The 15,322-nt window shown below is 37.5% G+C and overlaps 1 protein-coding gene across 1 annotated transcript in view; it reads left to right on the top strand.

The window, feature by feature from the left end:
* Nucleotides 1-12,335, top strand: part of ankrd33ba (ankyrin repeat domain 33ba) — a 14,175-nt gene extending 1,840 nt beyond the window's left edge. Inside the window, exons 2-6 of the mRNA XM_072450620.1 lie at nt 7,906-8,035; nt 8,185-8,325; nt 8,413-8,554; nt 9,588-9,786; nt 11,006-12,335. Coding sequence (XP_072306721.1) covers nt 7,906-8,035; nt 8,185-8,325; nt 8,413-8,554; nt 9,588-9,786; nt 11,006-11,557 — 1,164 coding nt within the window. The 3' untranslated portion in view covers nt 11,558-12,335. The remainder of the gene's footprint in view (nt 1-7,905; nt 8,036-8,184; nt 8,326-8,412; nt 8,555-9,587; nt 9,787-11,005) is intronic.
* Nucleotides 12,336-15,322: the final 2,987 nt, after the last annotated feature.

Here is a 15,322-nt window from a genome sequence, read left to right as displayed (position 1 = left end):
CTCATATGAATCGACATTTGTGAGGGTGTGGACAATGGAAGTCAGTGATACAGGCATGGACATGTCTATATGTCCTACAACCTCATCTATAAAACGTCCAAGAAATGTCATGCAAAAATGAAAGTATGCCCACGGACTCTACAACTGACCACGTCCCAACACAGCATTTATATATTATTTACTTATTTATATGTAGTATAAAATATGGAGGATTCTGAGTGCCACACTATATATGTACTGTGAATTGAATAAATCCTTTAACAAACACATGTATTGAATTAGTTTTTAAAGTAGATTTAGTAAAACAATTACTTAATGCAATCACAAAGCCTTTGAGGAAAACCTTTTGCAAACTGTAAAAGCTTCTCTGATTATCCTCTCCAATTAGCTTCTCAGTTTAGCTTTTAGCTCCGTGGCCCTCCTGGTCCTCTACTAAAGTAAATAATAAAAGTGGCCTAAGGAGTTCTGATTGGTTTACAATTTGCTCTAACCAATCAGAAGCTAATCAGTGGTTAATTGCAGAGGGTAATTTACAAGGTTTTCATAATGATTTATAAATTATTAAGTATATGTTTTTACAAATGTTATTATTGTTTTAAAATTAATGATAACCAAATTATATAAAACAATATTTAAAAACTTGTTTTTTGTTATATAGTCTTTTTAAAAACTCTTTCTATAAAAGTGTTGTTTATAAGTTAATCACAAAATCTTAAGAAAAAAAAATTAAAGAGTTTCAAAATAAAGTAAGTAAATCATATTTTAGGTTTATAAGTTTATAATAAAGCATTTGTTAATATAGTTATTAAATATTATTTTAAGGAGTGTTTTATTAAACGCTTTATCCCATTTAACGTGGCTCTCAGGCTCTCATAATAAAGTACTATTCCTTGTGCACAAAGTAAACGGACAATGGCTGAAAGAATATACAGTTACAAACAAGCACTCCACGTCAGACCGTTAAAATAGCATCATTTGTCCTTAACAATATGAATCCTTGCACCACTTTGTAAATGTATCTTTACATGCACAGAAGGTCAAAAGGTCAGGTGCCCTGGCTTGAAAAACACAACAAGATCCAACAGGGGTCAGTTTGGGTGACACAACAGGGCCTCACATGTGCAGTTAAATCATGGCTGCCCAGAAAAACCCACCATTACCACAGTGTCACCCAGCCCAACAGACCAATAGAGAAATCAGGCCTCAGGGTAAGCTGGACTTTTGTGGGATACATTTGGCCTCGCAGAACGTGGTGAGGATGGAATGACGCTGCCAGCAAACACAGATGAGTGGAAAAATCAAAGCGACAGTCATACACATCTGATTTGATACAGCCATGTGACTGTGGAGCTGCTGACAGAGACTTAACAGGGAGGCTATTGACGGCAACATGGGCCTAGTCAGCCTATGAAAAAGACTGAGCGCGAGAGAGAGGAAATGGAGGGATTTGAACTGCTGCAAGCTTAAGCATGAACTAGTAATATGATGGTGACTAAATCTATATAAATATTGTCATAAGTGGGGATTTGCATGGTATATGTGTGTTGTTTTCTTTTTATAGTGTATTTACAGTTAACCATAATTGAAGAAAACCCTGAAGCATATCCATAAAGTTTCAGTAACAATAAACAACATAATCTAATAATAGGGTAATAGGATAATATATAATAGGGTTTGGTATAATAATATAATATAATAGGGTTTGGACAATGGCAATGTTTACATGCACACTAAATGTTTAATCATGATCTGATTTCTGGAGTTATCAGATGATTGAAATGTCATATAAACTGTTATCTGATGTGAGGAAAATGTGGTTTATTTCTAATTGTTCACACCTCTGCAGGTTCTGACAAGGACAACTATGCAAAAAAAAGAGCAAGCTAATGTTAGAAAGACAAAAATGAAATAGAAAATTATTTTAAAATGTATTATTCTTTGTCTTCCAATTCCAACAGTCACCAGGTGTTTTTGATGATCATATTTCTCTTGTGCAACATACACCACAAATCTGATCTAATAATTGGTTTATCTGATTATATTCTAGTTTGCTGGCCATGTAATTGTACATTGCATATTCCAAGTATGCATAATCAGATTATAAGGCAAAAAGTGTTTTCCAATTTTCCATAAGGACAAATAGTGTCCATGATTTTTTTCATTTAAAAAAAAAATTAAACACTATAGTCTCTACAAAACAGATGTCTTTCTTCTCTGGGTTAAATTCGTTAATGCTGACCTCCAGACTAAATCCCTTTGGCCCTGTTGACTCTAATAGCATTGTTTCAGAACCCCCAGACTATAAAGAGTCTGCTGCCGAGACAACATGTTTACATCCATGTTCAATCTGAGTTAAGATTCAAGCTTATGTTGTACAATGCTTTCAAGTTAATCAATATTGTGCTTCTATGGGCTAAATACATGTGACTAATTATATATGTACCACTCCCACATTAACTAAAGCTACACACTTACTAATCTCTGTCTGTAATCCTTTCTATTCTTAGGTGTGGATAGACTCCAGATTACATGTAATGTGTGAGTGGATGTCCATTTATTAGGTTATGTGGATGTGCTGGCAGTACAATTACAGTACAATATACAGTCTGCAGTACATGCCGGGAATCTCCTATTACAGGCAACAGTGGTCTTTTTATCCTTATGTTTTGGCATATTGTTTCATAGTAAGAGATTTTCTCACATATAAACTAGTATGTCCATCCTTAATGTCAGCAGTCAAATGTTCATTCATAAATTAAAGCCACACATAGGTAATGTAAAGTAAGCATATAGGGCAAGACCGTTTCTTCATAAGAATGTGCACATAATAAATATTTGTGTTCAAACTATTCAAAACTATGTCAAAATAGCAATTGTCACTTGGAACAGAGTTTCAGTTCAAGACTAGTTTGTTGTATAATTGTAACATTTATTACATCAAAGACATCTGTCTCACATCTTTATTTTTTCTTCTCCCCGGTAACAAAATGTAATACAGAAAAATATTAAAATATAATTTATATAATTATTATTATAACCTTTATTTATACAGGGAGGGCCCTTGAGGGCAAGCTCTCATTTGCAAGCAAGCAAGCAAACAAACAAACAAACAGACATACAGACAGACAGACAGACAGAGAGACAGACAGAGAGACAGACAGAGAGACAGACAGACAGACAGACAGACAGAGAGACAGACAGAGAGACAGACAGACAGACAGACAGACAATACGCTGTCAATAAAATAATTAATACAATTTAACAAATACATAAAAAACACACTTACACATATAAAATTGGATACATTTATAAAAAGCAAGAGCACTGGCAGACTGGGTCATTTCTAACCCGTGCTTTGAATTCATAAAATGGCATAAAGAAATTTCATTTAAAAAGATGGCCGTGGCTGGAGTGCCGCGGCGCGGTCAAATAACATGGCTTTTTCGGCCGCGCGCCGTGGCTCTGCAGACACTCCCTAAAAGGATACATAATTAGGTAAAATGCCAATGAGAGTCTTATAAACAAACAAAATACAGTTCTGTTCTATTCTCACATCCAATGATTGCCATTCTACTTTAAAATATAAATCAGTGGTGAGTTCTGTATCCTTCTCCTATAATGAACCTTGATGCTTAGTGATACTGAGTTCAGAGGTTTTAAGACTGTTGCTGCATAAATATAATATCACCCTAATCCAGAACTGAGAAAAATGTAGCCTATATTAACTTTTCTACAATTAAGAGAAATGTACTTTTTATTTCTAAAGAAGAATGACAATCTGGCTTTAAGATTATTTTTCAGCTCTTGTATGTTTGTTGAAAGAGAGTATTATTATTATTATTGGTCCAGATGCCCAGTATTTGTAATAGGGAACAGTCACATAGAGCGTAAGAATACATACATTTTTAAGTCACTAGAGTGCCTTTTGGAGAACAGCCTACTTTTGCCTTAGCATGTCATCATCAATTGGATGTTACTGTGTTTTAGATTATGCCCAATTGAGTTATGTAAATTGTAAATAGAAATGGTCCAAGGACAGACCCTTGAGGAACTCCTTTGTTAAGATAAGAAAATTCAGAATGAAAGCCATCAGTAGAAACAGCTTGAGCTCTATTTGTGAGGTCATCTGAAAACCATTGTTTCCATTTGTATCAAGTATTCAGACGATTCAAAAGAATCCAATGATCTACAGCAGCAGCACATTCTTCATGATTATCCAATGCAAAGCAATATCATTTATAACATTGGTAGCAGCGGTGATAGTACTATGCCCTGGTCTAAATCCAGACTGGTAGCTAATTCAAATTGAATATTTGGTTAAGAAAGCACACACCTGGCTACTTATTAGCTTCTCCAAGAATAGTGCCTGGCTGGATAGTTTTGAGATTGGATGGAAATTATTCAAATAATTGTTCTGGCCTCCTTTGTGCAAAGGGAAACAAAAGCAGTTTTCAATAATAATAGGATATTTTCAGTTTGAATTGTGATATCAATAAACATGAGTTAAACAATTTACGATTGACTAGTACTAACAATTAACACATAAACATAATAATGCAATAAAGCGATAATGTGTAAACATGTTAAAAATGAAACAAAAGTAACGGGTGCTGTGTATAGTGATGGATGATCCTTAAGGAGAAGTCAGGAGCGTTTTCAAGAACAAACCCTAAACTTATGTTATCAAAAAAACAGAACATTGTCAGAACAAAACATATTTCATGACTTTATTAAAAGCCAGTTTTGAATGTGATGGCACACATTTCAGTCAAATAGCGACAAGGGAACAAAAAGTGACCTTTCCTTTTGTAATCTCACATTATTGTAATTGGGTTTGCACGTCTGTCCTACATCTTCAAAGGTTGCGCGCAGTTGTTAGAAATGACCACACAAACACTTGTCGCTCTGAAGAGGCAGCCCTGATTATTGCTCACTTGTTGAGTTGTTTTTACCCTCAGAGAAGCTCATCGAGAGGGTCACATTTTCTGGACCAAGTAGCCTGTTATTTTTGGTCGACTGTTTGGTAGCTCCAAGACCTCCAAAACTCTTCTTCTGTAGGTCCCTATATGTTACCTTAGGTTAGTTGCAGTAGCTGTATTAGTAATAGATAGCTCAGCAGTGAAGTTCCAGAAATAGAATTCATATACATTTTCCCCATAGACTGTTTGTGTTAAAAAAAATAAAAGCGTAAACGTTTGGAGGCTAATCAGCTATCTAATGCACCTAACACATAATTTAAGGTACATTATATGCAGCAACTCCATGGAGATGCTGTGACTTTTTTATCTAACGTTCCATAGTATGGCATTTACCACGTCTATCATATATTTATTCAGCCACATGTTTTTTTATTGTGTTGAAGACAAAAGGTCTGTTTTTTATCTTGGAACAAACCAATAAAGTTCTATTCAAAAACATGCATTCTTACCACGAGCGAGAGGGCACTTTTCCACAAATCTGACCTGTAATTTGGCCTGGTGGTGTCACCTGAAGTTTAGCAAAAACATCTCAGTAGAGACAAGCGGATGGTGGACCAGAAAAAAGTGACATAGTACACCTTTAATTTACAACATATTTCGGAACCTTTATAAACCTCAAAATGCATTTAGAGACATTTGGGATTCAATGTAAATATGTATTTGGACTAAATATAATTGTGTCATGAACATAAGCAACTACATAGCATGTTATTCTCCACCATGCCTTTAAACTCTCTTAATATTAGACAAGTCATGGCTGAGTCTAAACTGTTGGATGAAAAAATAATAGTAATATTTGCTGAATTCTGGTCAGTTGACATCATTTACTTCTGATTGGGTAACATAGGTCTTGCAGTACTTTTTCTTTCTCCTCAATCTCCAATTACTGTAAAGTGTTAAACCAGGAGGAACAATATAGGCCAGCATTGTCTGACGGCTGAGATTGCACCAGACGAGCTCCTGGGCAAGAACAAACGCATCACAACTCGACTAAGCCATGCCAAGAATGCACAGCGAAAGTAGATGTGGGCTGGGCAGACAAGTCAATTACTGCGTTCTTGGTCTGTGCTGGTACAGTATATCTCGGGGAACTTTTCCAGTCAACACACCTCATACGCTCGCAGTTATGTGGGAACCATCCTCTATGTTTCGTCTGACAGAATGACTCGCTCAGCTCCATTCATCTCACAGTCAGGCAGCGCCGGTCTGCAGAGCTGCAAAGGCTGCTGGGAATGCTGTAAATATGGCTTTGTGTGGGCTGATACGAATTGTGTGGTTTTTGCAAGAAGTTGGATGAAATGGTCATCCACATTTTTACTGAACCACAAAAATTGACAATATTGTGGATATTTCTGTGTCTTTCAGTTGATCAAATTGATTAATAATGACCAAAAAAATGCCCCTTAACCCATGTGCTGCTATAGGTTAATATGTCCATAGTATTGCTATTTATTGATGCTTGAAATGTTGACTTACATTTTTTGATGCAGTGACTTTTCCAGCACTTGGCTTTAATTAAGAATCACAGCAGGAGCTACAACAAGGCTGCCTTTTAATTATTTTGAGCTTGTGAAAACCTTATCCCAACACTGCACTAACGAAAACGTTGCATTTACTAGGTAATAACAATATTTATTTAGTATAGTTTAAATTTTAGGAGCATATTTTGTTTCCGTGTTGGAACTGTTGGCTCTTCCCTGAGGTAAAGTTGTTTGTTTTGGCCGCCACAGGTCTCACCTTCCGGAAAATGCCTGACTTTTACTGCAGTTTTCCAGACAAACATTTACCCACCCGTCCCCACAGACATGAAAGAGTACCTGTCCCGTCTGAGGACACAGCGTCCCATAAGACTGGCACACAGCATCAGACCGGAGGAAGAACAGAGCCAGATATGTTTTGTCTGAAAACAGCAAAAACATATTTATTCAGGGACATTCTTATTTCTTAAAGTCGTCCTCGCCATGGAGACCAAAGTGTAGCTCTAGCACGAATATCATTTTTTCCCCCTGTATTCATTTCTAAGAGTAATGCACAAAGTGAAAACTGTGTGAAAACTCTGCTATCAAGTAGTGGTGGTTTTCAAGATGGACAAATGTGTAATAAAAAAATAAAAATATCTTATCTAGGTCATTGTTTACTGTATATGATCGTGGTCGTAATCTTTCAGGACTGAATGTTATGTACAGGATAAACTCTATAATTAGTTTGTTTTTTTGGATATTGAATAACTCCTATACTATAACCCAAAATGTGGAGTGATTTCACAGACATGAATATATTTTGAATCAACTTTTACATTTGTCAAAACTCATGAAACTATATAAAAAATGTAACTACATATGGACGAATGCACAATGGCATGAGGTTATATTGTATTTGTCTTGTATTTTTTTAAATAGCCAATGCTATTTTCATCCCCCGACCCACACAAATTGTGATTTATTAATTAATTAATTTTGCTAACTAAAAAAGTCAAATTGGATCATATAACTTTTCAAAGGGAGGGATTGCAACCTGTTTGTCTCAGTGAAGATGTTATTTCTCTGTCTTTGTCTTTGGCTGGAATGTTCCACAGTATGGCATGAACCCTGTCTATGTGCAGAGTGAAGCAGGTGATGCCACAAGTCCAAGTTACATGTCAGATCTGTGGAGTGGCAAGTCCACTCACAGTAAGAATCCCAGTATATGGTTTTCAACGTATTTTAAAGCAGTAAAAACACCATTATTTGAAGAAATGCAATACAGATTAGTTTAATGTAATACTGCGGAACATTCTAGGCAAGCAGGTGGCTTTGAATAGTGCATCGCTAAACGTGCCATTTTATCACAATACCTGTTGTCAGCTACTACTACACTGAAATATTCTTTACTTATGAATATTTCAGCAATTTGAGTGATCCTATTTCCTCCTCACTTTGGTGCACAGACAGGGCTGCTGGTGGCCTGTTATCAGGGCTTTGTGGACGTGGTCGTCGCTCTGTCCCAGTGTCCATATCTGGACCCAAACTGGCAGGACAGTGAAGGCAACACTGCACTCATCACTGCGGCTCAGGCAGGTAAGGCAGAAACAGCAGGATTTGTTTGTACCTGTTAGGAAACTTTTGGTTTGTTGTTCCTTTTGCAATTATAGTTACAACTATTTATTTTAAGCACATTTTTGTTAGTAAATCGGGTGTATAAAGTGTTTCTCTGCTGTGTTTTCTAGGTCACATAACAATCACTAACTACCTTTTGAATTACTTCTGTGGTCTGGACATTGAGAGGAGGAACTGCCATGGTTTCACTGCCCTTATGAAGGCAGCTATGCAGGGCAGGCTCGACTGTGTACGCACGCTCATGTTGGCAGGTAACGAGAAACTTACTAAACTATTAAATAAATAAGTAAAAAAGTGAAAATAAAACTTTTAAAACTGACAAACCGTTTGTTATTTAGGAGCTTCTGTTGATGCTAAAGACTTTGGGCGAAATCTCACTGCCAGAGAATGGGCTCTGTTCACTGGTCGATATGAGACGGCCTGGGTGATAACACGCCTGATGGAGAGGTCATGTCCCCTGCAGTATAAAGACACATACAGGTGACTTGTAGTGTGTTTTTCTTATTAGACTTTCCGATAAACTTTATTATTGTTGTTAGATTTGGTACAAAGGTCATACAAGTATTTTTGCCACAAAGAAAAAAATAGCCAGGGCAAGCTCCTCTCTGTCTAGAGTGTTATGCTTATTTAGACTTTCATTTTACAGATGCATTCCTTCTATTCTGCGCCAATGGCCTTTCCCATAATTAGAAGTCACCTCCTGACCCGGCATATTCATACTTAACAATATTTCAATATGTATTACTTCATTAAAATAGAAAAAAAAAAAATAGAAAATAACTAAAATAAAATGTGCAACATCAAAGGATGAAACACATCAAAACTAAAAAATTGTCCCTGTCACTCCTTTCCTTCAGATTTACCAACAACAGTACAACAGTATGCATTGGTCAGAGCTTCGCTCAAACTCCAACCTTTCAGCCGACTGTGTCACCATTGTCTCAAAATAGTACATTTCTTTTAAAAAAATCATAAAGTATAGGTCAAAAGCAGATAGAAATTAAAGCCGCAAGCAGCATCCAACGGCCCTCGTGGGCCACCGGGCGGTACTCCGCTCTTTCAACTTGATAAAGATGGCGCTGACACGCCCTCATTGTGGTAAATAGATGGAGGCACATTGGACATGGCTAATGCTATGCATACCCAGTGCAACTTAACACCTTTCTCTGTCAACTTTGCAGCTCTTCCGCACAGAGGATGTAGCACTTAGATTAAAACAAATGTATTACTTTTGAGGCCCCTCTCCTGAAAATGATTGTCACCAAATTTAAACTTGGTTGGGCTATCGGAGTATACATTTTTATGCTGTGTAAAAATGTGCGTATTTCCAAGATTCCAAGGCTATTTCCCCAGTGTATAGTTTGAGAGGTTGTGTGTGTGTGTATATATATATATATATATATATATATATATATATATATATATATATATATATATATATATATATATATATATATATATATATATATATATATAAAACCCTATCTCTTCTCAATTATACCTTGTCTTCCAGTCTGGAGTGGCCCCCTCTGGCACCCCTAGTGGCCAAAGCCCTGGAGCCACGCAGCTGTCTGAAACGGATCTCAGACACAGTGAGAAGCGTCTTCAACATTGCCAACGTCATGAACCCTGACGACGAGGGAGTCATTGATCACATGGTGTCTATAACCACCGCCATGAGGAGCCCCTTCATCGCTGTGGCCTGCCATACAGTACGTACACATACAGGAAGAAGTCAAGAAAAATGCAAGATTGTTCATTTCTTCATATCATCACTTAATATTCACACATATTATTTATCTCGGTATGGTCCTTTGTTGCTCACATTTTGTTGTGGTAATTTGTGAACGCATTCTGGGATTATAACACTAATAGGGTAATTTCAGATTTACCGTATCTTCCCAGTTGAATCAGCTAACTCGTCTACTTTGTAATTAAAAGATATAATTAATACCAGTATTATCTGTTAAGCAGGTTTGTCACACAAGATTACCAACGCTGCAATTTGCAAACAAAAGCAAATCTATGCTGTTCTCTTTGACTCTCCAAAGCAGTGTGTTATTGCTAATTTTATGATGAAATATAAAGGCACGAAAGAATAATTCTATGATTTCAAATCTCAAATGCACTATAATGATCCCACTCAGGACAACTTGTTTGAGCAGCAAAACAGACAACAATGATGCAAACAAAAGCAACCATTTAGCAAACAATAAAGAAATCCCTTATTGTTTAGTAATAAATGGAAATACTTGCTAGAGCAAGGGCATCTGGCATAAGTCTTGGAGTCACATGATTGACTGTACTTTCAGAAGGTTAAATTAGAACAAAATACCAACATACTTCTTATGTCAATGAACAGGTCTGTAGCCTGTTGTCATTACATGACTTGTCACTTATGTTTGCATATTTGAAATAAATTAATTCAGTCATTTGGTCATGTAAGGTCAAATAAGTCTTGTAGACAATTTTCAACAATCATCTGGATCCTAATAGGATCAAAAAAACTTTAGAAGAGGTATTCATTAATTGTTAAAGTAAATAGAATTCTTTACATTAAAGGTGCAAATATCAACTGTGTTGTTGGATTGTATTATTTTGTATTGATTGTCCTTGGGTGTCCTGATAGGTGCCATTAAATACAATGTATTATTATTATTATTAAAATACTATAGTTACAGTATCATTAACAGCTCTAGTATGGCAGCAGTAAGTTTATACAATACATTTACATATGGCCTACCACCTGCTTGTTCACCTTCTCATCAATAAAAACTCATGTTATTTCATACTTGCAAGATAGACACGTTTAATACCATACTACAAAACATTCAAGGCAAAACATCAAAAGTGTCTGAATTTAAACGTAAACGTATACAACTGAAGTATTATATGATTTTGGAATATTACATTTTTCTTCTGATGTTCCAGATCTGTCCGGATAGCCCACCTGCCGTCGGCAAACGTCGCTATGCCGTCCCTGAAATCATCCGTCAGCACCGTGTCAAAGAGCTCCTGACCATAAACCCGGACCGCACCGGCACACACCTCAAACTCTTCGAAAACTCCTGCGTCACGTTGGTCGCCAAAAACTCAAACGACCGCCGCACAAGTCTCCAAGTTCAGAGTTTGGCCCTGAGACCGCGCAGCTCCAGTTTGGTGACCTTCAGCAACCAACTAGAACTGAGAAGAACCAGCCTCCTGCCCATGCATATGATACTGAGGAGGAGCAGCATTAGACCTGGTTTTAGCATCCCAAAAGTCCGAGTGTCCAAAGCCCCTCCGACGACATATGAGCCTGAAAAGATTCGCCGGAAAAGCGGCTCCAAAGATGGCGGAGGACATTTCTTGCAGATACCAAAGTGGCGCTACAAAGAGCTGAAAGAGGAGAGGAGGAAAGCAGAGGAAGCCGAGAGACGTAGACTCGAAGCTATTACTAAAAGACAGCACGCCTCTGGGAAAAAGAACGACCGCTTTAAATAATGATAAAATTACCAAAAAGCACAGTGGGGGTTTTATTTTTCCTTTTTACCCCGGAGAAATAGCCATGCATTTGCAAAATCTGTCTTTTTTGTGTTCATTTACACCGTTACATGCTCAGGGTGAGGATTGAAGAACCAGCAGTGTTCCAAACTCGTGAAAATTGTCTGGCTTTTATGCGCTCATCTTTGTGTCCTTAAGGTGGATTCTGGTGGATTTTCAGAAAAAGGATGCGGTTTAATAACTGTCAACAACATTAGAAGTGCACAATGGTTGCCCCTGGTAATGTTGATACCCAAGGGATTCATACTTGAAATGTTTTAGATAACTTATTTTTCATATTTATTGCTTTTTAATGGAGTCAAGATGGCCAAGTCTTTTGTATGCTTTGAGCGCGCCAAGCAGAAATGTTTTTTGTAGTGTATCAAAAACTGGATCTCGTTCTATTTTTACTAGACTTTTCTTCTTTTTTTTTTACAAAGCAATGATTTAATGTTTAAATACAGGCTACAAGTATGCAGAGTACAATCCAAGCACTTTGACTCAAATGAAACAGGGAGCAATATTTTAGTCACAACTGTTTTTTATTGAAGTCATGAATGTAATTTGCTTTTTATTTTCTTTAACACTGTATAAATTAACAACTTTTATGATACGAACAGTTTTCAAGCCATAAAACAAACAAACTAAATCTGCTTTAGAGCTATTTTTGGTGTTACACTGACTCTGTTTTGTCTGAACCTTTAACCAAATGCAAATAAACACTGGTAAAATGCTTTAATTAACTTGCAACGAAACTGGTGCATATTTGAAAGTGAAACTACCTTGAGAGTGAACATGCAAACTCTGCACAGAGGGGAGGACCTGCAGTATCCCGGCGAGTCTGAAAGTGTTTCATTTCACTAATAATGACAAGTTAAATGAGCTTAATATGAATTTGTAGAGAGCCTATTAAAGTGCAAGAGGTCATTCCCCTGTTTAAACATTAGAACAGGGAAAGTAATGGTGTTTCAGAGGAGGGTGAATACAGTCCATCACAGGAAAAGCCAGCGCTACAACATCATTGAGATTTTTGAGTGCACAATTTCACGCTCCTAACTCCTCGTAACCATAGCAGCTCAAGTGCTATCCGGGAGTGTGTGTCTAATATACACGGTGATGAGTTGGTAAAGGGTTTGAGGCGCATGGACGTACCAAATCGTTTCTTTAAATTAACTTCATTGACTTCAGAGTGGCAATCTCCATAGACACTGCTGAGGGGAAGCCATTTGAATGCAACAAGAGAGGACTGAACAGGGCTCAGAGTAGATGCAGGATTAACATGGTTGACACTGAAGTGATTGGTCTAAAAAATGTCCTTTCACAGCAAAGAAATGCATAGACGTCACAGAGAAAAGCAGGCTATAATCACTGTACTTTTACTTGTGTATTAGTCACATTTTGGGGGGAGCATGGTCTGGAGCATTCATTCTACACAAAAAAGAAACAGTTATTTTAAAAAGACACCCTGTCTTCTTTTTAAAAGGGCTATATTATGCAAAATCAACATAAAAGAACCTTGTCACAACAGTATTTTCCCATCTTTATTTCACTCAAACTTGTATTTTGATTGATTCATGCATGTGTGAATAATCCTGTATTGTCCTGCAACTGAGGCTCGAGTGCTCAGAAAATTCCTGTTTCCACCTACCCCCTAGCCCCACTCACATCCCTGTATTTTGTTGGGATTACTTGAAATTATTTTGACTCCATGTTTGAAGATGTCACGTAGCCACTTTTCATCAAAACATGTAGACGGAAATCCCCTTCTTGTTACAGTGAAATCTCACTATGAAGCGGAGATTTTCAGTTCTGCAGTTTTGAACAGGAAGTCAGGACCTGTTTCTAACACCAGCTGTTTTTGATCAATATTGAGGTTTACAATGTACAAAATGTAATCTACTTATGTTATAGTTCAATACTATGCACCTGGAAAAAAGCATAATATATCTCCTTTAAGTAGTTTTAGGCCCAGTATGTAACATTTTCTTATTCAGACAAATGAGCAATATACATACATTTTCCGTAAAGCTTTTGATTGTAAACCTGATTTTGAGGTAATATTGTAATTACATTTTGCTGTGTACCGACATAGTTCTACTTTAGAAATATTTAGCATCAGTTATTTTATATTCACCATCAATAGTGTGGTAGTCTACTACAGCTTCAATGTTCAGTGACCATAGCATTTTGTCACAGTGCAGTCCCTCTGCATGGAACATTTGAGTGGTCAGGGACAGAGAGGCCTGGACAGATCAGTTCATATTTAGGTCATGCTTGTAGTTGAAACATCTGTTGGCTCAGATTGTAACCCGAGATTATGCGCCTCTTGCTTGCTCAGCGATTTCCCCTCTCTCTTCTCCTCCTCTTCCTCTCCCCAAAGCCAAATCCTCCAGATAGACTCAAAGTATCAATTCACACAGGACACTATTTACTGATAGTACTGGGGCTATTATGTCATCTCTGTTGGGAATTATTTGGGATTTACACTGACCTCTTTATAACACCAGTGCAGAAGGGAATCAGCCATGAGGCCCTCTGCTGGTGGGTGTTATAACAGTTCATATATTTTACTATCAGAAATTCCATGTTTAATTTAATGTTTTCAACAAATTAAAAAAGAAAAGAAAAACGTTAAACTGAACTTGTTAAAATCTAGAAATAAAGTTGTTATGACATGTAAATGTAATTAACTAATATTTTCTCCTTCAAACAAAAAGCCTGAAAATAATGTTTACGCCACACCGACCGTTTATCGTTTTAATAGAAACCCATGAATAGACTGAGCATCATGAGTGCATGAGAACCTTCATTTGTCAAATGAAAAGGTTAGAATTTATTTGAACACAAATCCATAGCCACTTCACCCTCAGATAACTCTGTTGTTGTAATAAGGGACAATATGAATATGTCTTCACTTCATATGTGGGTCTGCTTTTCAGTGGGACCATCAAAAACACTGGATGGCAACTAATCAGTACTTGGGAAATTTGATGCTCTGGCTTGAATATTAAACCTTAGCAGGTCATGGCAGTCGGTGTCACACTAACTTTGTCACTGTGTGTGTGTGCAACTAAACAAACAAACAGAGGTCGTGTCCCTGAAATCTAGATTCTACCCAGTTTTCATGTCAATACTCGCTCTTTATACAGTAGTTGCTCCTTTGCACAGAACCAGCTGAAACCAGTCTTAATTTTCTGCACACCACATGGCAAGCAGCTGGCCCTGTATACTCAGGGCTAATATAATTAAGTGCCTGAAATGTGACTGACATCCAGGTAAAGTGCTCTAAACTGTAAAATGGACATTTATTATATTTGACAAGGATTGCAAAATGCAAAATGTGTACTATGATCTGGACTGACTTTGTGTTTGTGTGTGTGTGTGTGCAAATAGGTACAATTTTGCATATCTAAAAATAGTTCCTCATCGGGCAGCACTTTGCATTCATCTCAAGTTTCCATCCATCCATCCATCTTCTGCCGCTTTATCCGGGGCCGGGTCGCGGGGGCAGCAGTCTGAGCAGGGACTCCCAGACTTCCTTCTCCCCAGACACTTCCTCTAACTCCTCCGGGGGGATCCCGAGGCGTTCCCAGGCCAGCCGAGAGACATAGTCTCTCCAGCGTGTCCTGGGTCTTCCCCGGGGCCTCTTCCCGGTGGGACATGCCTGAAACACCTCCCGAGGGAGGCGCCCAGGAGGCATCCGGAACAGATGCCCGAGCCACCTCA

The sequence above is a fragment of the Eucyclogobius newberryi genome, unplaced genomic scaffold (genome assembly GCF_026437365.1).
Source record: "Eucyclogobius newberryi isolate DKJ021-1_F unplaced genomic scaffold, fEucNew1.0.hap1 SCAF_18, whole genome shotgun sequence".
NCBI classification, from domain to species: Eukaryota; Metazoa; Chordata; class Actinopteri; order Gobiiformes; family Gobiidae; genus Eucyclogobius; species Eucyclogobius newberryi.
The sequence above is the reverse complement of the archived record's forward strand: the minus strand, read 5'-3'. Positions and strand labels throughout refer to the sequence as shown.